At 37.9% G+C, this 22,404-nt stretch overlaps 1 protein-coding gene across 1 annotated transcript; it reads left to right on the forward strand.

Moving 5' to 3' along the window:
* Positions 1-1,676: 1,676 nt before the first annotated feature.
* LOC311601279 (probasin-like) lies at positions 1,677-16,408 on the forward strand (the record flags this gene model as incomplete). The annotated part of the gene is made up of 6 exons (XM_084788650.1): positions 1,677-1,757; positions 4,045-4,184; positions 7,093-7,160; positions 9,313-9,423; positions 11,235-11,336; positions 16,383-16,408. The coding sequence occupies 6 exons, from the start codon at positions 1,677-1,679 to the stop codon at positions 16,406-16,408; spliced, it is 528 nt and encodes a 175-aa protein (XP_084644776.1).
* Between the last annotated feature and the right edge of the window lie 5,996 nt (positions 16,409-22,404).

Raw genomic sequence — 22,404 nt, forward strand, 5'->3', positions numbered from 1 at the left:
TTAAAACTTGCTACACAAGCCGGGCGTGGTGGCGCACGCCTTTAATCCCAGCACTCGGGAGGCAGAGGCAGGCGGATCACTGTGAGTTCGAGGCCAGCCTGGTGTACAGAGTGAGTCCAGGACAGCCAGGGCTACACAGAGAAACCCTGTCCCGAAAAAACAAACAAACAAACAAACAAACAAACAAACAAAAAACCCTTGCTATACAAGAAATCTAATAAAGATGCTAATTATAAATTCAGCTGAGAATAAAAGTAATTGTAAAACCAACTAGTTTCATGATAATTTTATTGCCATGTCCATGTGGATACAGAAGTCAAATCTGTCTCTCTAGCTGTTTTAATATGGCACATGGTTCTATGCAAAAAAAAAAAAGTGATACTGTCTTTTAAAGAGAAAAAACCAGTGTATGCATGCACTATTTTACATTAAATGCTGTCAAGAAGACACGAGTTCAAATGTTTAATTTCAACTTTCAGGTTGTTGGATTCTCACATGCGGAAGGGTTAGGTTTCCCAAATTTTTCATTAGCACAGGTTGCTGAAAACTGAGGAAACATGAGCATAGCAAGATGGCTCTTCAAATCAGAGGTGACTGCTGCCACGCTTGGAAAATTGGGCACACTCACACAGACACACACGCACATGGATACGCACACATGGATACGCACACACACACACACACACACAATTAAATAAATAATAAAATATAAAAGTAATTGAAATTGTAACTATATAATTATTGCCCAGTAAGTGTTCTGGATGTTGCCTGGGTTACATGGCTCCCAATTGATGGGCTGTTAAAGTTGAGTGACAGTATGTAAAGAAACAATAATTTATATCTACAAAGGCAAAACCTTATCTTTGGAATCAAGACAGCATGTTCCACATTATCACAGTTGTTTAAACAAAGGCTAGAACCTCAAGTCCCACAAACAAATATGAATTCTACTCAAGCCAGTTTACTGCCTTGTCCTTGGTCATGTAAACAATGTGGTTTGGGCCAAATCAGAGCAGGGTCCATAAGTGCATTTTAGCATCCCCTGTATTCCTGATATTGCATCCATGGTTCAGGTACATGAGTGTTAAAAAGTTGATTGATTGCAAATGGTAACATTTGACATTCTTCCCCTAACATCTGATTGGAGGAAGAGGGAATAGGAATTGACAAATGAGAAGGCTCAATTGAAAGAAATACACACAAAGATTTGTCCAAATGTGTAGGAATCAGTTGTGCCCAAAAAATAAAGCCCAAGTAGGGATTAGAAATTGTATTTTTATTTAACGACCAGCTATGCGAGAGTTTTAAGTTTAGACATCAGGTTTGAACAGCCTTCCTTCCAGTTAAAATAATATGATAGCATCTGTTTTTAGTCTTCTGTTTTCTTAATACTAACATAAAGCCAATGAATAAAAATCTGCCTGAAACATGGGCCAGGCATTGAGCATCAGATTTGACAATAAAAGTTAATTGTCCATGCCTAGTAAAGTTCTCCAGGAACAAATTTGTATAATAAGTGACCTGATGTCAATGTCAGTGCACAAGTGCCAACTGAAATGCAGGACACTGCTCAGGCAACCATCTTGAAAGGCAGCTATAAAAAGCAGGGAGAGACTCTGAGCATTGCCAATCAGTGAGCTCCAGGCACCTGCAGGACGGACAGCTGCTCATGAACAATGAGGGCCATCATCCTCCTGATCACACTGGATGTACTCGGCGTCTCCAGTGTGATGATGGACTTGAGTCTCAAAAAGAAGGTAGCATGCCTGCATGGGAGGGTTCTGGGTACAGTAATTGTGCTGAACAGAAACAGACACAGAGAGAGGCTTGGGAGGAAGCTGCGCAGGTGGCTGTATGGGGCAGCCAGAAAAGCAGATAAAGACAAAGGGAGGAGAAAGAATGGTCTAGAAGTTGGCATTCTCTATGTCTGGCAATGGAGAGTAGCAAAAGGGGTGGGAGTAGCCTACTGGATGGTTTTCTAAGAGAGAGAAACAGAGAGACAGAAATCAAGAGATACAGACCAGAGAGGGAAAAAGGAGAGAATGCTCTGAAACTTGACATTCTCATGGGAGAATGGGGAAATAGAAGGATCCAGAGGGTCCTAGAAACCTGCAAGAAGAACATTATGACGGGCAGATCTGGGCCCAGGGGTCCTGCACAAAGTACGGTACCAGCCAAGGACAATACGTGCAGTAAACATCAAACCCCTGCCCAGGTCTAGTCAATGGACAGGACATTATACACAGCTGAGTGGAGAGTAGGGGCTGACTTTCACACATACTCTGGTGCCTCATATTTGACCATGTCCCTTGGAGGGGGAGGCTTGGTGGCACTCAGAGGAAGGATAGCAGGCTACCAAGAAGAGACTTGATACCCTATGAGCATATACAGGGTGATGAGGTTCCCCTCAGTTACAGTCATAGGGGAGCGTAGTAGGGGGAAAGCGGGAGGGAGGGAGGAATGGGAGGACACAAGGGATGGGATAACCATTGAGATGTAATATGAATTAACTAATTAAAAAAGAAAGTTGGCATTCTCTACATCTTAGAGTGGAGAGAGACAGAGACAGAGAGAGAGAGAGAAAGAGAGAGAGAGAGAGAGAGAGAGAGAGAGAATGGTCTTAAAGGTGGTTTCTTCAGATAGAGATGTAGCGAGAGGCCAAGAGACAAAGAAATAGTTACACACAGAGAAAATAATGCTTCTGAAGGTTGGTTTTCTGTGTGTCTTTGTGTGACAGAGAGAGAGGGGAGAGAGGGAAGAATGTTCTCTATGTCCTAGAGTGGAGAATGGAGAGAGAGAGAGAGAGAGAGAGAGAGAGAGAGAGAGAGAGAGAGAGAGAGAGAGAGAGAGAGAGAGAATTGTCTAAAAGGTGGTTTTCTGAGAGACGGAGACTAAGATTGAGAGACACAGAGACAAACATAAAGAGTGGCATGGAAAGAGAGAGTCAGAGGAAGAAACATCCTTCAGTCTGGTACTAAGAGTGAGTCTAGCTTTGCCAGTAAGTCTGCACACCTACATCCCTTCCTATGTTTCCACTTCTATGCCTCACCCTGTGAAGAAATGAAAGCCATGATGATGAGTATGGTGGGGTAATTTTAAATAGATGGATCATACTAATGTTTCTGCTTGCAGTGGCTACTGTCTGTCCACCTTGGCTTGTTATCCAAAAGATTAAAAGTAAAGACCCGCACACATTTGCAGAAAAAGCAAAATGACTCCATTCAAGGTGAAGCTCGATTGCAGATTACAGACAGACACCCTGCCAGGATTGACAGCTAGACACATGACTGACAGGACTCAAGATCCCCAAGCTATTATTTGTGTCTCTTCTTGGAGTCCCAAGGATGGATTAGCTGGTGACTGAGGGGCCTGATTTATTTTGATTGACAGGTTAAATCGTTCCTTGGTCCAACTGCACATGTCCTTCCCATAGTGTATCTCATTTTAATCATACATATGCCTGATTACACAGAGTCATAAAGGTATCAAGCAGAGTAAGGTCATCTGAAGAACATATTTTTGTCTCATTATGCATAACGCATACACCTCAAACCAGTCAGGCCACGTCAGCGTTTCTATTCTTGCTACCTGGATACATTGAGAATATACCTGAGTGGAAACTTGTCTGGACTTGATCATTGCTATGGGTGTGTGAAACCCGGCATTATTCTTCCGAGACAGTGTGTGGCTAGCCAGATGCAGTGGGGAGGGAGTTATGAAGGGGTTCTTATGTGATAACCCCTACAGTATTGATCACAGAGTGTCCGAGTAACCTGATGTAGGTGGGGAAGGGGAAGAAGGGGTGTTTTATAGGTAACTCTACACCATTCTTCAGAGAAGGGTGTGTGAGTCACCGAAGCAGGTAGCTGTTGGAGGGGTCTGAAATCATTATTAGGTCAATTGCTCAGAGTATGCATTCACCTAAAGAAGGTAGCCTGCCTAATGCCTTATTACAAAATCAGGTTGTGAAGTACCTCCACCCAAACAGAGTCCCTGGTTACTAGTCTTACCTGCCTTGTTTCCAAAGCCACTTTTTTCTTCCAGATTGAAGGGAATTGGAGAACTGTTTACTTAGCTTCCAGTACCATAGAGAAGATAAGTGAAGGCTCACCCTTGAGAACCTATTTCCGTCGCATTGAGTGTATGAAGAAATGCAAGGAAATCTACCTCTATTTTTATATCAAGTAAGATATACAACAAAATAGACAGAACATCCTATGTCATGGGCTGTGCTCAGAGAAATGAGTTGTTTTCAGTCAACACTCATGCCAGTGAACACCCACAGCAGTAAATCAGGATTCCTACACCACACTGTTCTGTGTGGTCCAGAAAAGGACATACAATATCTGTACATTTACTTTAGAATAAGTACATATATTTAAAAGCCTAAGTAAAATATTAAATACCAAGATATAGATGATGTTTATATACAGATGAAAGATAGATAGATAGATAGATAGATAGATAGATAGATAGATAAATAGATAGATAGATAGATAGACAGACAATACATACACACACGTAGATAGATAGGAAATAGATAATTAGGTAGACAGATGATACATATATACATAGATATATAGGTAGATAGATGACAGACAGATAGATAATAGATGGATTAATAGATACATATATACATAAATACAAACATAAGGAGGTTCGTAGATAAAGATATATAATAGATATAATGGATAGATGACAGATACACCTGACTATATGGAGTGATCAGAGAATACCATTAAAGAAATGGGATTGGTCGTAAAATGCATGTGGGAAACAATGTTCAAAATCAGCTCCTGGTTGAAGTCAAATAGCACAAGACAATTTACCAAAATAATATACATTAAAATCACTTAATTTTCTATTTATCACTCCTCAAAAACCCAGGTGGGAGAGAAGTTATATCTAAAAGTTTGGGACAATTCCAGTGCTTTTAAACTATCTGGACATGAGTCAAATTATCCATTGAGGATATATTCCTATCTAGAATCAAAGCTTTTGTTAATTACATGCTGATACTTGAACTTTTTCATTGATTATTTATAATTTTAGTTTTCTGAGACAGTCTCTGTATATCGTGCTGGCTTTGAACTGAATACAATGTGAAGAATAAACTTTTTAATTTTTATTTATTATATATACTTATATAATAAATAACATAAGAAATATATCAGTTTTCTGGACAGTGTTTCTCTGTGTAGCCCTGGCTGTCCTGGAACTCACTCTGTAGACCAGGTTGGCATCAAAATCAGAGATCCACCCATCTCTGACTCCAGAGTTCTGTGATTAAAGATGTGTGCTACTGCCACCACTTGGCATTTTTTGAGATAGGTTCTCATATAGTCCTGGCTGGCCTTGAATTCTTTATGTACACAACTCTGGCCTTTAAATCATAGAGATTAACCTGCCTCTACCTCACATGTGTGGGGATCAAAAGTGTGTATCATCATATCAAGCCTATATTTTATGTTTTTAAATTTAATTTCACTTTTCATTATTTTTTTCAGAATGACAGGGAACCTATCCTCCTGCATCAGTCTGCTAAGTATTGGGATGAAAAGAGATGACACCAAACTTGATTTGACATTTAGACTTAACATGCCTAAAATTATTTTTAAAGTAATAGTTCAAAATCAAGTAGGTATACTTCAACACTAACATGCTGAAGGGGATATGAAAATTTTTAATTTATAAATACTCTTTTTGGAAATAAAGTATAATTACATCATTCCCCCTTTCCTTTCTCCTTCCAAAATTTCCCATGGATCCTCTTTTAGTTTCTTTCAAATTCTAGGGTCCCTTTTAATATATATATATATATATATATATATATATATATATATATATATATATATATATTCATCTATATACATATATATACAAACTATACAATATATTCCATATAAGTTATTTATATAAATATGATTTCATGTCATCCACTTGGTATTTGAAAACCAATGAGGAAGTAGGGCTTTTCCTCAGGGAAGTCTATAAAATATCCTAAAATTCATATGGAAACAGAAAAGACCCTAAGGTAACTAAAACAATCCTGAACAAAAAGAACAGTGCTGGGGAGATCACCATTCCATACATAAGTGATATTTTTTAAGCACAGAGAATATACCCTAAGGCATGAGAAACATCCCTGGCCTAAACTGTTATTCCAAAATTTTTAATTTTTATTTTATTTTTAGTTGTGAGGCTAACCTTTAATGGCAGAGACATCTCTCAAGCTCAGTTATTACCATGTTCTTAAAGCCATAAAGACAAATATAAACTGTAGCTGTCACTAGTCACATACTCCTCTGGTAAGTGAATACAGATATGAATACATGACCATGCCTGCAGCTCTAAGAATCTCCTGATCTATAGATGCACATTCCAATTTAAATCTTCCCAGAAAACAATTGTAGGCTGAATTTGAAGCCATTTAACTGCGCAAAGCAGTTGCTGTTGTAGAACCTTTAAGATTTGTGACATTTATGAAAGTCAAAAAAACATTAATACAGTGTACATATGGAAGTTAGACTAGAATGTATAGCAGGCATGGTAATATGCTCTGCACCAGGTGAACTTGCACCCTTTTAACCCAATGTCCACGGACATTTCTTATATCAGATTGGGATAGAATCTTTGTTCAATACTTTTTTTTCTTTTATCAATAGTTGTCATTGGGTGCTGGGGGTGCAGCTGTGCTGGGAGAATGATTACCCAGCATTCACCACAGAGCCCAGGGCTACATCATCAGCATGAAGGTGTGGTCCTACATTCCCATCATCCTAGCACTTGCTCCATAGAGGTGGGAAGATCAAGGGGTTCAAGGCCTTGGCCAGGAGTCAGGCATAGGCAACAGTTGTCACACACAGGAACTGACTCTGTCCTACCAAAGACATCTAAAAAGCCATAACAGAGTGATTGATGACATATTAGGATGCTATTGATTATATCTAGGGATGGTGTCTTATAATAACATGTACTCATGACACATCTATAGATGAAAATGTGGTTTGCATTAAAATGTCTTTCATTCATATGGAAACAGGGCCCTGAAGTAAATCATAAGAAGATAACATCTTTGCATTTGCTTTTCAGGAGAAGGGCCAAGTGCCAACAGTATAAAATCAAAGGAAAAAGAAACCAAGAATTTTACCAGGCAAAATGTGAGTAGAAGATGCTGGGGTGAATGCATGACCTTATTTTTTTTTCAAATTCATGGTCTTAGTTGAATTTTGCATATCTGGATATCTACATGCCAGTGCAATCATTTCTACAAATTACAGACTCAATCTTGTAGAAAGACCACCACTTTTCCTAGTCATTATTGGATCTAATAAGAGACGTGATTTGTTTGTTTGTATTTTGGCTTTTTAAAACTTTGTTATTTATTTAGTGTGTGTTTTTACCAAACACACTTCTTCCTTCCTGTAACTTTAGGCCTAAACTAAATCACAGGCAAAGTCTGAGATTGGTTAAAGGAATCAAAAAGTGATTTGAGCATTTAAAAAAATAGCTTGATGCAAAATAGGAACTAGCATTTTGTCATAGATTAAACTGACTCCCAGAAATTTTCAAACATGAGTCTTGTATGTGGAATGAATAATAATCTAAATTTTAAAATTTTATTGGGGAAAAAAATGTTTACAATATGTAATTATAATCTTCATGAATAGTCGTATCTTTTTGGTTCTGACAGGAATATGACTTAAAACACACCATGATCCATTTATAAATAATAGAGACATCAGTTTAATTTGTCATGAAACAAGTAGCAAGGACACATGCATTATTTCCTATTCCACTATAAGGGTCTATTTAACCCAAGACTGATAGACCAAACATGTCAACAACTATACCTTGGTTTATCAATAAGTTTATTGGATTTAAACACAGGAACAGACTCAACTCATAAACAGATATCTCACCAAAGAATCCCAGCCCCTCCTGTGTGTTATGTAGTTTAGTCTGAGGCCAACCAGGTCTATACAGCAAGTTTCAGGCCAGCCAGGGCTACATAGTGAGACCCATCTCAGAAGGAATATGACGTACCACTGACATGAGAAAAGAACAGTCATCATATCGTTGGGGAGGGTCTGGTGCCTGCCCCTTCCCCTCTATAAGGAGAAATGACAGTGAGCAAGTGAGTGTATTGGAGTCATTTACAAGAGCATGTGTGACACAAATATGGCTGCATTCATAAAGAGACCACCTCAACTTGGGTGACACATCTGAAAGCTGTATCCCTGGAGCTTTGTGTAAGGCTTACAGACAGATGAGCTAGTGAGAGAGTCTCTTTTTCAGGCATTGTTTATTGTTTCCCATTATTTTGTGGAGTGGCCTACTAAAAGTTGTTATTCTCAAAATTTGCACTGGGAGGGTGTGGTGGTGCACACCTCCCAGCACTCAGGAAGCAGAGGCTGGTGGATCTCTGAGTTCAAGGTCAGCCTGGTCTACAAAGCAAGTCCAGAAAAGCCAGGGCTGTTACACAGAGAAACCCTGTCTCAAAAAAAATGTCCTGAGATTTGTGGGTTATTTACTTCTTGAATCTCATGCACTTCCAAGAAAGTTCCAATTTGTAGAAAACTGCTATGTGGTACCCTCTCTTGTTTTTCTGTCACGTGTCTGAGGAAGAATTAGTAAAGCTAGATAACTGCACCACTAAATGTAAAACAGATCCATACAAATACCTCCATATATGTATGTATGCTAACATATTATCGTACAGCATTCTTTAATGTATGTGTATATATATATATATGTGTGTGTCTGTGTGTGTGTGTCTAGATTGTTCCACCATTAAATGTAATAAGATGCGTAAAAAAGCTTATATATGTACATATATACATATACATGTGTGTGCATATATATATATATATATCATACAGCTTTCTTCAATATGTGTATAGGTATGTGTAAATGATTGTATCAATAAATTTACTAGAATCCATTAAAATATATATGTATACACATATATATGTATGGGTGTGTGCTGTTCTCAGCAAGTAAGAGAATTACAATATGCCACCTTCTATGTACCTATACATCCAGGTATCAGGAATATTACTATCCCAAATCAATATATGTTCTACATACTTCTAGGTAACTGTGTGGTATACTAGATATGTTTTATATCTTACAACAGAAATATAAACTTGCTTTCTTAATTCCCTGTCTGTCTTGACAAGTTTCAACACATGGAGCAGAATATTATGGAGCAGAGACTGTATAATCTATGTACATATCCATAAGGGTGCAGTTAGAATGAGCCTGAAAAATCATTTTGTTGACTTTATACATATTTCTTATCTATCTCAGATGAAGGGAAAACAACATTCATGGTAAAGATGGTGAATGAGAAGATATTGCTGTTTCATTATTTTAACAAGGACAAGAGAAACAAAGTCACACGTGTGGCTGGAATTTTGGGTGAGCACCACAAGTGGAACTTGTCATCTGAGTGTGTAGTTCAAGGACATGGGTGCATGTGCATCTCTGTGCATGAAGTTCACAGTGTGCTCATGCATCTGACTCTGTTCTTCATGTTGATAAACTGCTGAAACAGTGATGGTTAGCATTGAGAATCAACGTGGCACAACCCAGAATCCCCTGGGAAGAGTCTCAGTGTGGAATTTCCCACAGCAGACTGGCCTGTGGGCATGTCTTTATTGATGATTGACATAAGAAGGCTCCACCCACTGTGGGTGGAACCATTCCCTAGAAAGAAGAAGATGTGCAGTAAACTTCAACTGTCAACAGACACAAGTCAGCATCCTCTGGGAAGTGTCTTAGGAATGGATTTCTCTCATCAGACTGGCCTGTGGGTGTGTCTGTGGGAGTATACTAAATGACGATTGACACGGGGGTTTCTGCCCACTATGATCAGCACCATTCCCTGGCCAGATCATCCTGGACTGTATCAGACTGGAGAAAGCTAGATAAATAATGCACATTCATACATTTTTTGCTCTCTGTTCCTAACTATGCATGTGGTATGTCATGTCCCCCAAACTTCTCTCAGTTGAAGTTCCCCAAGTCAGGGAGCTATAACTGGGAAATTACTACAGAATTAAACCCTTCTCTGCAATAAATTATTTTTGTTAAAGTGTTAAACAAAAACTAAGTCAGAATATTGAGCAAAGAAGTTGAGATATTGAAAGTTTGTTTGTTAAAAAATAAGTACCTGCTTATTCTTTTGGGACGTGGGAGATTTTAGTAAAATTTCAAGACATTTTTTTCAGCATTTCTGAAGTATACATCAAGCAATTATCATGTGCCTCATGCCAGTGTAGTCCTGGATTTCCATCTCCTAACAAAGCAAATATTGGCATATTACTTGACCACAGTAAATAGGTTTGGTGATTGAATTCATGTCAATAGCAAATCCTGGATTTCAGTCCTGTTGTTTCTGGCAATCTTTACAACTCTTTCCTTGTAAATATGAATTATCATGTAGCCTGAGGTCTGACTACCCTGGACCTGTCCAGAAAATTCAATTTTCCATACATACAAACTCTCTTGAATTGACAAATTCTACAACTCTGTCATCAAAGGCAGAATTAAGCATTTATTTCTGAAATTAATAGGAATAATTTGTATTTCATGGGGGTATGTTCCTAATTAGCAGAGTTTTGTGTGTACTAATGTTTTACCTGCAAGTATGTGCACCTTGTGTGTGTGTAGTGCATACAATTGTCACAATATGGCATTGGATCCCCTGGAACTGGACTTAAAGATGGTTTAGCACCACCATGTGGGTGCTTGGAGCTGAATACGGGTCCTTAAGCATTCTTAACCAGTGAGTCAAATGTCATTCCTCTCATCTTTATTAGCTTGAATCAGTTTGTTCTGTCATCTGAGAAGCATCCAGAACCCTTAGAAACAGATTCTAGAACATACACAGAAACATCTAATGACATACATTTATAATAGTAAAAACATTAAGTATCAATCATCATTTTCTGGAATTGATTTGGAGGCTGTGTAGGAGTTCTATATATTCAGATCCACAAAAAATTGTCAGTGTTACAAGAATAGGAGGCAAGGTATGTTAAATCCTGGAATCCACTACTACTTTCATTTCTCAGGAGAAAGATGTAGTTTTAGACCGTCAATCTACTGGAAGAAACAAGAGTGATGCTTTGTGTTAGCAGTTTTTAGACTAAGCAATGGCAAATATTTATTAATGTGCTAGGTGCTAATGTTGTGACTTCATCTTCTTTATACACCCTGAAATGCAGCAAAATCCAAACAACTGACTAAGGATGAAATGACACAGTACATGGACTTCGTGGAGGAAATTGGCATTGAAGATGAGAATGTACAACGTGTCATGGACACAGGTAAAATAGCGAACTGTGTGTGCAACTTATTACTTGCATGAGTATGGACACACCAATGAACCATCCAAACAGATCCACACACATAAAATGTGCCTGGAATAAAACTCACCTCCTAAGATCCTCCGTTTGATATTCCGTTTAAAACCTAGCCTTTTATCTGCATTTTTATGAAAGTCGTTCATATGTAGTAATGATACTATTATGTTAAAATGATATATTACTTAAAATAATATTATATCAAAATAATAGTATTTTCCATGTTCCCTCTTTTCTAGACACCTGTCCAGACAAGATCAGGGCTAGGTGAGTTAAAGCTTGTTCATTTATACCTTGATGTTTAATTTTAATTTATCTGTGCTTTTTAAATAATATTTTATTTTGTCTTTAACCTTTTCATATATGGATATTTTGATCTTACCCACTCACCCACATTCGTCATTCCCCTAGCTATCCCAAAGACCCACCAACACAACTCCCTCTATACTTCAAGACTTTTAAAATTATTATTATTATTAACTCAGAATACAATTGGTGCTGGTTGTCAATGAGGATGTGGCCATTTCTAGAGTCATAGACAATGTAATGTACCAGGGGCCACACACTTATCAGAACCTGACCGCTAGGAGGTAGTTGGTACTCATATTTTATCTAGCACTGAGGAGACAAAGGCAAGGAGATCTCTGGGTTTGAGTCCAGCCTGGTCTACAGAGGAATTCCAGTACAGCCAGAGCTACAAAGAGGAAGCTTGTCTCAAAAAAACCAAAATGAAAAAGAAAAAAGAAAGAAAAGAAAAGAAATAAGAAAGCAAAAAGAATCTTCCTTTCCCTAAATCCATCAACTGTCAATAGCTCTTTGGTTAGGGGTGGGTGCTCCTGTCTCCCTCTCTGTTCCATTTTAGAATGTTGAATGGCTTGATCTGTCCAGGGCCTTGTGCAAATGAACACAGCTGTTGTACGTTCATGGTTGTAACAGCTGAGTCATGTTCAGAAAACAAAATTTCATTGATCTCCTCCCCACCCAGATGACCATCTATGGCTGAGCATCCACAGTCACTTAGCCTCAGCACACTGACTAGCTGTGAATTTCTGCATGAACCACTCCCCACTGTGAAAGTTGACCTGAGGCCAGCTCTGGAGGCATACACCTTTAATCCCAACACCTGGGAGGCATAGGTAGCTGAATCTCTGTAAGTTTGAGGTCAGTTTGGTCTATAGTGTGAGCTCCAGAACAGCCAGGATACATAGTCTCTATCTTTAAAGAAAAAAAAAACATAAAATGTTGACTTGACTTGACCAAAGTTGAGAGCAAGATATTGAGTACTTTTTTAAGATGGTAGCTTGGAAACATGACAGTTTATCACCACTAGTCTCCCACATAGACTCCGTGATCTCCATTGTCATGGGCTTTTGACTAGAATTATGGTAGGAACTCACTCCTACCCCTTTTCTTCCCTAGAAGTGAGTTCCCTTCCATGACATCAAATTTAATTGAAAAGTGGTTGGTTTCTCCAGGACAGCCTTCATTGCACTAGTGGGCACAAGGCTGTTTTTGTAGTGTGCAGGGGCAGCATGGTGACATCATTAATTTCTTATCCCACATACACAGCCTATGCAACACTTGCAAGCACTGTGGAAGAGTTTCCTTGTCCATTTCAGATTGATTTCTTGGTGCCCTGTGACCAAAGCATGTGGTATCTTCAGCAATAGTGTCCTACCATTTAGCTATGGTAGACAACCAAGAGATACGGCAATAGCCATGTTGTTTTGATGATTCCAGGTCTTCCCTTCACTAATAAATGGTGGGGCAGTAGCCTATGCCTGGAAATTAAACTTTCATTGAATAACCCATGTCTTCTGAAAATAGCATTTTATCATTGCATGGATCCTCTGATGAAGCTTTTTTTTAATACTATGTTTTAAATTAGCTTACAAACTAGTGGGTTTCTGTAAGATTTCTTCATACACCTTTATTTTTGGTTGAACCACCCTACCCATGTTCTTTCCTATACCCCAACCACATTCACACCTGCTCCTTTAATCCACACCATTCTCCTTCTAATTGTCTCTGTCACCTGTGTTCAACAATATCACAGGTCTGATTATATTTTGTACTATACTCTCATGGTCATAAGTTTCCATACAAAATTTTAATAACACTTTATTTTGGTCAAACCTTCCACCATGCCCTGATTTCTCCATTGAAACTTCCTGCCCTCAGTATTCTTCTTTATACTTTATTTTAATAGCATTTCCCTATCTCCCCTCCCTTGATGGACCCACCCTGAATGATCTGTTTTTAATTACCTGGCTTCCATACATAGTCCAAATTAAACATATAAAATAGAAGATTCAAATCTAAGATCCACATTTGAGATAGAATTGCAGAGTTTGTCTTTCTGAGCCTGAGTGACCTCGTTGAGTACATTTTCCAGTTCCTTCTATTTGCTTGCAATTTTCATATTTCAGTTTTTTCTCTGTGGCCAATTAGTATTTCATCTTATACATTACATTTTCTGTATCCATTCATTCATTAGTTGATGAACAGCTAGATCAATTTCATTTTCTAGCTATTGTAAACTTAACTTCAATGAGAATGGGCATTCAAGGGTCTCTGTAATAATATATAAAGCCTTTGGGTACATATCTAGAAAAGATATGTAGCTGGATCACATGGGAATTCTGTTTCTAATTTTTGGATTTGTTTATGTTCATACTTTTTGTTTTTGTTTATTTTGTGAAATTTTAAAGTTTGCATATTGTAGATACTAATCCTCCATGAAAATAGCTGGCAAAGATTTTCTCCATTCCCTAAGATGCCTCCACATTTAATTGACAGCTTCCTTTACTGTAGTTTTTAATTCCGTGATATCTGAACAGTGTTAGTCTTACTTCCTTGCTACAAGAATCCTATTCAGAGAGGCCACACATGTGCTTATGGTAAACACACACTCTCTGCTTTCATCTCTATCAGCTTCAGACTACCAAGTCTTTCTTCAAGGTCCTTGATCCATTTGGAGTTGAGTTTTTGCACAGTGCATCTTGAGGTCTGCTTTTCCCAGATTGTTTCTCCTTCAGCAATTCCGTCTGTTTGTTGAACTGTATATATTTAGCTTAGGTCATTTTCCTTATTTCGGTGGAGACATTGACAATATCCAGAAGGGAACTAATTCTTGCTAGTATCGACATGTCATTCTCCTCTCTGGGGCTGGTATTGAGGGCTACTAGCTCCACCCCAGTCTACTTCTGAGAGTCAGCTACTGTATGGGACCTTGAGACTCCTGCTGTAACATACATAGGGCTTGGTAAACCCCAATGTGAAAGTTGAAGCAAAAAATACATATATAAATATATATTATAATTTTAGTTTAGATTCATAGAAACTATAGCCTCAAATAAGCACATAACTCCATAAGTTTTTTTTAAAAATCCCAATTTAGGTCTTGCTATGAGATCATTTATAATATTAAACTTTTCCATATATGGAAAACTTCCATACAAAATTCATGTATATTTCCAAATATACAAAATCCTGTAAAATGTTTTTGCTTGATACATCTTGTAATAGTTTGCCTCTGTAATGGCTTGTATTTCTTTTATTTTCCACTCTCATGAAATATCATATATTATTACCTTAATTATATTAAATAATTATGTTCCAACCTTACAGATGACAACATCTGGAATTTTCCAGTATATTCTTCCTGAAACATCACTATGAAGATGAAGCAATTTCTCTCAGATTGCATCTTCCTATTTGCTGCAAATTATAGTTCCTGTATCTCTACTTTCTCTTCCACTCGTCCTTTCCTGTGTTCTAATCAGTGTTAGTGCATCTTTGAATATTTAAATAAATTTATTTCACTTGCATACGTGTCTCTGAAGAAAGGAAACTATACTGGATCACTGAAGCCAGACAAGGCAGCTCAGCCAGAGGAAAGTGATCCAAAAGGAGGCAACTGTGACCATGTTGGAGACAGCTCTGGTCCAATTGGTAGGGGCCCACATGAAGACCAAGCTTCAGTTCCAGTCCATGCACTCTCTGTGATTGGTGGTTCAGTCTCTATGAACCCCCATGGGCCTAGGTTACTTGACTCTGTTAGTCTTCTTATGGGGTTCTTGTCATCTCAAGGTCCCTCTATCCCTTCCCTCAACTCTTCCACAGGATTCCCTAAGCTCCACATAATGTTTGGCCATGAATCTCAGCAAGTGTTTCTATCTGCTATTGGGAGGAGCATCTCAAAGGACAGCTATGTTGGGCTCCTATCTGCAAGCATAGTGTCAGGAGTTGACTGTCTTCCATGGAGTGGGTCTCAAGTTGGACCAGTCATTGGTTGGTCATTCTCTCAATCTCTGCTCCATCTTTATCACTTCACATATTCTAGGTAGGGTGAATTTTGTGTCCAAAGTTTTGTGGATGGTTTGGTGTTCCCCTCACTTCACTGGAAATCCTGCCTGAATAATGGAGGTTGCTACTTCAGTCTGCATATCCCTTGCTGCTAGGAGTTTCTGCTAGAGTCACCCCCAGACCCTCCCAAAAGCTTACCCCAACACAGGTCTCCAACTTGTCTCAGAGATGTCCCCCATATTGAGGGTAAAGTACTATATTGGTTGCTTAAAGTGGATATTAAAAACTTTTTGTGCAATTAACTTTATGTCAACTTAACACAAGCCATAGTCACTTGGGAAGGGAGACACTCAATTAAGAAAATCTCTCCACCAGTTTCATCTGTGGGAAAGCCTGTGGTGTGTTTCTTGAATGATAGTTGATGGGGGTGGTCCAGCTCACTGTGGAAAACATTGCTGAGTAAACCATGATAAGTGAGAAGTGAGCCAGTAATTGGCTTACACTTCCAGACTGCAGTCCATCACTGAGGGAAGTGGGTGCTGAGCTACCTATCAGCCATCTATCATCTGTGCATCTATCTATTATCTATGTACCTATAAATCTACTATCTGCCTATGTGTGCATTCATGTATATATGTATCATCTATATACCTAAATATTATTGAAGAAATCATTAATTTGACCATCAGTTTCTAACTCCAGGTTCCTACTTTGACTTCCTCGGGTGATGGACTGCAAACTCTAAAATTAAAAGAACCTTTTTCTCCCTACAGTGTTCACAACAGCAATAGAAACCCTACGACGCACAGTAGTGTTGGACAGCTTAGTTCTCAAATTATTTCTTAAATAAAATTGAAATCAAATGCCCAACTCTATGGAAAACATAATCTAGTAAAGAACACCATAATCATTTAATTTCCATTTTCCTACTGAATAAACGAAGTTCATATCACTTCTCTTCTGGTTGCCTCATTTCTAGAAATTTTTCAAAAATATGTCTTTCCAAATATTTTATCGGTATCCTTCATTACTGTATTTATGTATGTGAAACTATCAAATACCTAAAGTACGCATATATGTGTGCTAGTTCTCAAATAAAACACACTACCAATGAATCAGTGACAGTCCCTGTTCCTATGAAATTACATAGATAGCACGTTGAAGAATTTATAAAATAAAATTCTGCGTGCAGAAAATAGTCTTCTTCTTTCTGTGTGAAATTCAAAGAAAAAGAAATGAGTTCTGATGAAAACAGTATCAAAATGTGCTGTAAATGCGTTTCGAAAATGATCCAGTAGCAGAAAACCTTTGAGGGTCAGCTGATAGGTTCCCAATAGACTATCACCATCTAAACATGTAGAAAAAAGTTGGAAAATAGTACTGTATTTTGCCAAATCATTTGAGAATGCCATGCATGAGTAAATTATATTAATATCATTAACACCCCTCCCTCTTTCCCTTCAACTCCCCTTGCGTTCCTCCACCACTCCTCAAATTAACAATTTCTTCTATAATTTTTGTTTTTGGTGGGTAGACTGATGATACATACATGAACACACACATAGCCATACAGTAGATATATAGATGCATAGATGATAGATGGCTGATAGGTAGCACAGCACTCACTTTCCTCAGTGATGGACTGTGGTCTAGAAGTGTGAGCTGAAATAAATCTTTTCCTCCCCAAGTTGTTTTGGTCATGGTGTTTCTTCACAGCAATAGTAACCCTAACTAAGACCGATCTTATTCTGGAAATATCTGGTTCTCCCTCTGTTACTATTGGATGCCTCCATAGGCTCATAGATTTGAATGCTCGGTCACCAAGAGACTGGCAGTATTTGAAAGGATTAGAAGATGTGGCCTTGTTGGAGTATTTGTGGCCTTGTTGGAAGAAACATGTCATGGAGGATGGTTTCTCTTCCTGCTGCCTGTGGATTTAAATGTAAAACTCTCAACTTCTTCAGCACCATGTCTGCCTGTGTGCCACCATGCTTCCCACCATGCTGATAATAGACTAAACCTCTGAAACTGTAAGTGATCCCCCAACTAAATGCTTTCCTTTACAGGAGTTGCTGTGGCCATGGTGTTTTAGTCAGAATTCTATTTCTGTGAGGAGACATCATGACCAAAAAGCAAATTGGGGATGAAACCTCCACATTACTGTTCATCATTGAAGGAAGTCAGGGCAGAAATTCAAACAAGGCAGGATCCTAGAAGCAGGAGCTGATGCAGAGGTCATGGAGTGCTGCTGCTTACTGGCTTGCACCTCCTGACTTTCCCAACATGCCTTCTTATAGAAGCCAAGGCCACCATCCCAAATATACCACCATCTACAATGGGCTCTGCCCTCACCTATCAATCACTAATTTTTCCATTTTTCCCTTTTATTTATTTAATCACTTTAGAGTCTGATCCCAGCCCCCTCCCTCCACTTTCCCAGTCCCACCCTCATACCTTCCACCCCCCTCCCCCATCCTTATTCTCAAAGAAGGGGGGGACCCAAGGGATACCAACCCATCCTGACACCTAAAGTCACAGCAGCACTAAGGGTATCCTCTCCCACTGAGGAAAGACAAGGCAGACCAGCTAGGGGAAATGGATCCAGAGGCAGGCAACAGAGTCAAACACAGCCTCCAAGCTGCATATGTGCTACATATGTGTAGGAGGTCTAGGTCCATCCCATAGACAAGGCTGACCACTTTCTTGGTGTCTCTTCAGTATAGTACTTGAAGTCCTAGCTAGAACAATAAGACAACAAAAGGAGATCAAGAGGATACAAATTGGAAAAAAGAATCAAAGTATCATTATTTTCATATGATAGCATATCATACAAAAGTGACCCCAAAAATTCTACCAGAGAACTTGTACAACTGATAAACAACTGCAGCAAATAGATAGATACAAAATTAACTCAAAAATCAGTAGCCCTTCTGTATCAAATGGCAAATAGGCTGAGAAAGAATTTACAGAAATAACAACAGCCACAAATTATACAAAATATCTTGGTGTAACTCTAACCAAACAAGTGAAAGACCTGTGTGACAAAAACTTCAAGTTGATAAAGAAAGAAATCAAAGAGGATACCAGAAAATGAAAAGATCTCATATGCTCATGGATCAGTAGGATTAACATAGTAAAAATAGCCATCTTTAAAAAATGGCCATCATGTCAAAAGCAATCTACAGACTCAATGCAATTCCCATCAGTATATCAACACAAATCTTTACAGATCTTGAAAGAACAACTCTCAACTTCATATGGAAAAAAAACACAGAATAACTAAAAAAATCCTGTACAATAAAAGAACTTCTGGAGGTATCACCATCCCTGAATTCAAGCTGTACTACAGAGTGATAGTAATAAAAAAAACTCCATGGTGGCTGAAGAGATGGCTTAATGATTAAGAGCACTGGTGGCTCTTCCAAAGGACCCAGGTTCAATTCCCAACACCCACATAGCAGCTCACAATCATCTGTAACTCCAGTTCCAGAGGATCCAACATGCTCACACAGACATACATGCTGTCCAAACACCAATGCATGCAAAATAAAAATAAACAAATCTTTTTTTGAGCTGTGTGGTGGTGCATGCCTGTAATCCCAACACTCAGGGAGGCAGAAGAAGGTGGGTCTCTGTGAGTTTGAAGCCAACCTGATCTACAAAGTGAGTCCAGGACAGTCAAGGCTACACAGAGAAACTGTGTCTCAAAACAAAAACAAAATCAAAAAAGTCATTTAAAAAAACTGCACGATATTGGCATAAAATTTTACTTTGCTTTTATTTAATTTTGTTTGCATTTGCCATCAAAAGCTTTCCAAGGTTTCATTTGAGTTGCAAAATTGCATAGATTAATGTTTGTATTTTATCATTACAAGTGAACCTGATAAATCTTGTTGATAACACACATTCTGCTATGTTTTTGTATTGAGTAAATGTTTTAATTCTAAAATCTAAAACTCATCCATCCGGGTGGGGAGGTGGGGAGGATCTTAGAGGAGTTAGAGAGGTGAACTAGAATCAGAATATACTGTAAGAAAAAGAATCTATTTTAAAATAAATATAAAGCTCATCCATTTGCCATAAAAGTCAATTAGCTTATAAAATGATAATATTAACTGTGACATTTTTACAAGATTTTCCCAATAATGACACTTTCTCTCCACAGCTCAACTAGAATTAGATATAGTGATTTTAAATGTGTATTAGCATGTACAGTTGGCACATGTGATGTGACACAAAATACATGCAATGAAAAACACTCATAAGCCTAGTCTTCTGAAAACTCTGGTTCTGTGTTAATAATTAAGAATATATTCTCAGGCCCCTTCTGTGGGGAAACATTGCCTGTTGTGTGATTCCAGAACCTTTGGGTATAAACTCCTATATTAACATCACTTGTAAATATTAATTTTTCAGCTAAAACTTTACAATGAAATTTGACCATGTTCACAGACATATTTCCTTCCTGCCTGCATCTTTATAACATAAACTGGGCATGCTCAGTGGTATTGCTATGCTTCTGAATAAATGATGCATCATTTTACAGAAATCATGACCAAATATGCATCATCCATTTTTGTTTCTGAAACCAAGGACATTAAACTGAGCTTGCTCATGAATGTGCATCTTCACTATACATTTTCAGAAATGTGTCTGCCCTCAAGCCACTTTTCTATATGAATATTCAAAGGCTCCCTGATTAAATGTCACTCTTTCATTTTTGGAGGAGAAGTTCATAACCTTGGAAACAACCCCTATGAGTTATCTATTACACAAAATAAATCTTATGTACTGTTTTAACTCAGCAAACACCAAAATGTGAATTCAGAAACCAAAAAGCAATTTTATCAAATATATATTACACACCTAACAGATTCAAATACTTTTGTAGTGTATGTGTGCTATTATTATCTCTTACGCCATTAGAGGCTGCCCAATCTTCTCCATTGTTCACTTCGCAGCTGAATTACCTCTGTTCATGATCCAACCTGCTAAGTGTGAAATCAAGATTTGCTGTGCTGGGGATATTTTGATTTTCTGAACAGAAAATTCCCCATTCTGACTCCTCAAAGAAACAGATATGGTTTTAAAAAAATAATATTTGAATCTGCTTTATTTTCCTATCTAGAGAATTTTCTTTGTTTTATATAACCTTCTAAGCAAAAGCATGGTCCCAATCAATAAATTTTTGTCAAAAGAACCCCCTATGATTTGGTCATTGCACAGTAATTAATGGGTTTCACCAAATTAAGCCATGATACACAGCCATTTTTTATATTATCCTGGTTGAAGCTTGTTAGCATGTGATTGAGAATTTTGAGCACTAACTGCATGAAAATTTTATAATAATAATATTTATTATGATTATCCAATAATGTGTTTATTAACTTTTTGTGTCTGGGCAATACTGCTCTAATGGGAAAATGTGAGGTTTCTTTTCTTCTCTAACTTTTGAAAGAGTTTGTGAAGCAGGGATGATGAGATGGCTCAGTGGGCAGTGAGGATTGTCACCAGTCTTCATTATCTGAGTTACACCACCAAGACCCACGTAGTAGAAAGAGAGGACCAGCATCCAAAAGTTGTCTTCTGGTCTCTATGGCATGTACATACATATACTCAAGGTAAATATTTTTATTAAATTGAATTAAAACATCATGAAGTCAAAGAATTAACTACCACTAATTATATCATCCCTGATTTTGCTTTGAGAAAAACTTTATTTTCTAACTCAGCTTCTTATATGATATAGATCTATTTGGCTACCTAGCTTTCTCTCCATCTGCCTTGAAGTAGTGTGTTCTCTTTAGCTATACTGCCTAAACTGCACCATATGATTAGTCATTGCCTCTATATAGTTTAGATTTCAGCAAAGTCTAACCTACTGTAGCTTTTATTTCTCACTTTATTTGCTCATTGGCTAGTCTGTCAGTATGGCTTGTTTTCCCCTTGTTTTTATCTCTACATAAAACCAGCTTTTGACTTTGTTGATTTTCTTCCTACTTCTTCATCCTTGTTTAATTTTATTGCACTATGACCTATGTATCTTCCTCTAATATGTAGCTTAGTTTGGTACTAATGATAAATCATACTGAAATGAGGGTTTGGATTGCTAACCATGCAATATTCCGTTCCTGACATCAAGACATTGACAATTGTACATTTCCCATTGGCTACCATGAGTTCTATATAAAGTGTGTAAACTCCTACACATTTGAGAATGTTAAATTTTCTTGGAAACATAGACATCAAATGTTATTCTTTTCTCCTTAACAGTGGATATGTCTGACCATGCTTTTTTATTTACACATATTTGCAAATTTCCAATTTCTCTTTTATTCATGACTTCTAATTTAATCTCTATACTGGTGTTTATTAACATGATACAAATCCGTGCATACCTACAAAGGTGGAATGGAGGTGGCTATGCAGCATCTTCAGGGAACAGCATATGAATGCTTCATTCTACTGTGGCGAGGCCCCTGTAGGCTCCTTCCTATTTGGCAAGGACCTTTGGAGACTGTTCATGGTCTCTATGCTTATTACCTAGATTGCATGTGCTACAAGTTCTTGTTTTCACTATCCTATTTATATTCATAGCAGTATAGTTTCACTTTATCAGTCATGGGCAGGAAAGGGACCATATAGGCTTAAAACCCTGAGGAGGATTCTGTTTTTCTCAATGTCTTTTCAAGGGGCAAAACCCTCCTTTCCTGTCTGTCTCTAC

Source organism: Acomys minous (assembly GCF_964271855.1).
Source record: "Acomys minous genome assembly, chromosome: 7".
Classification (NCBI taxonomy): domain Eukaryota; kingdom Metazoa; phylum Chordata; class Mammalia; order Rodentia; family Muridae; genus Acomys; species Acomys minous.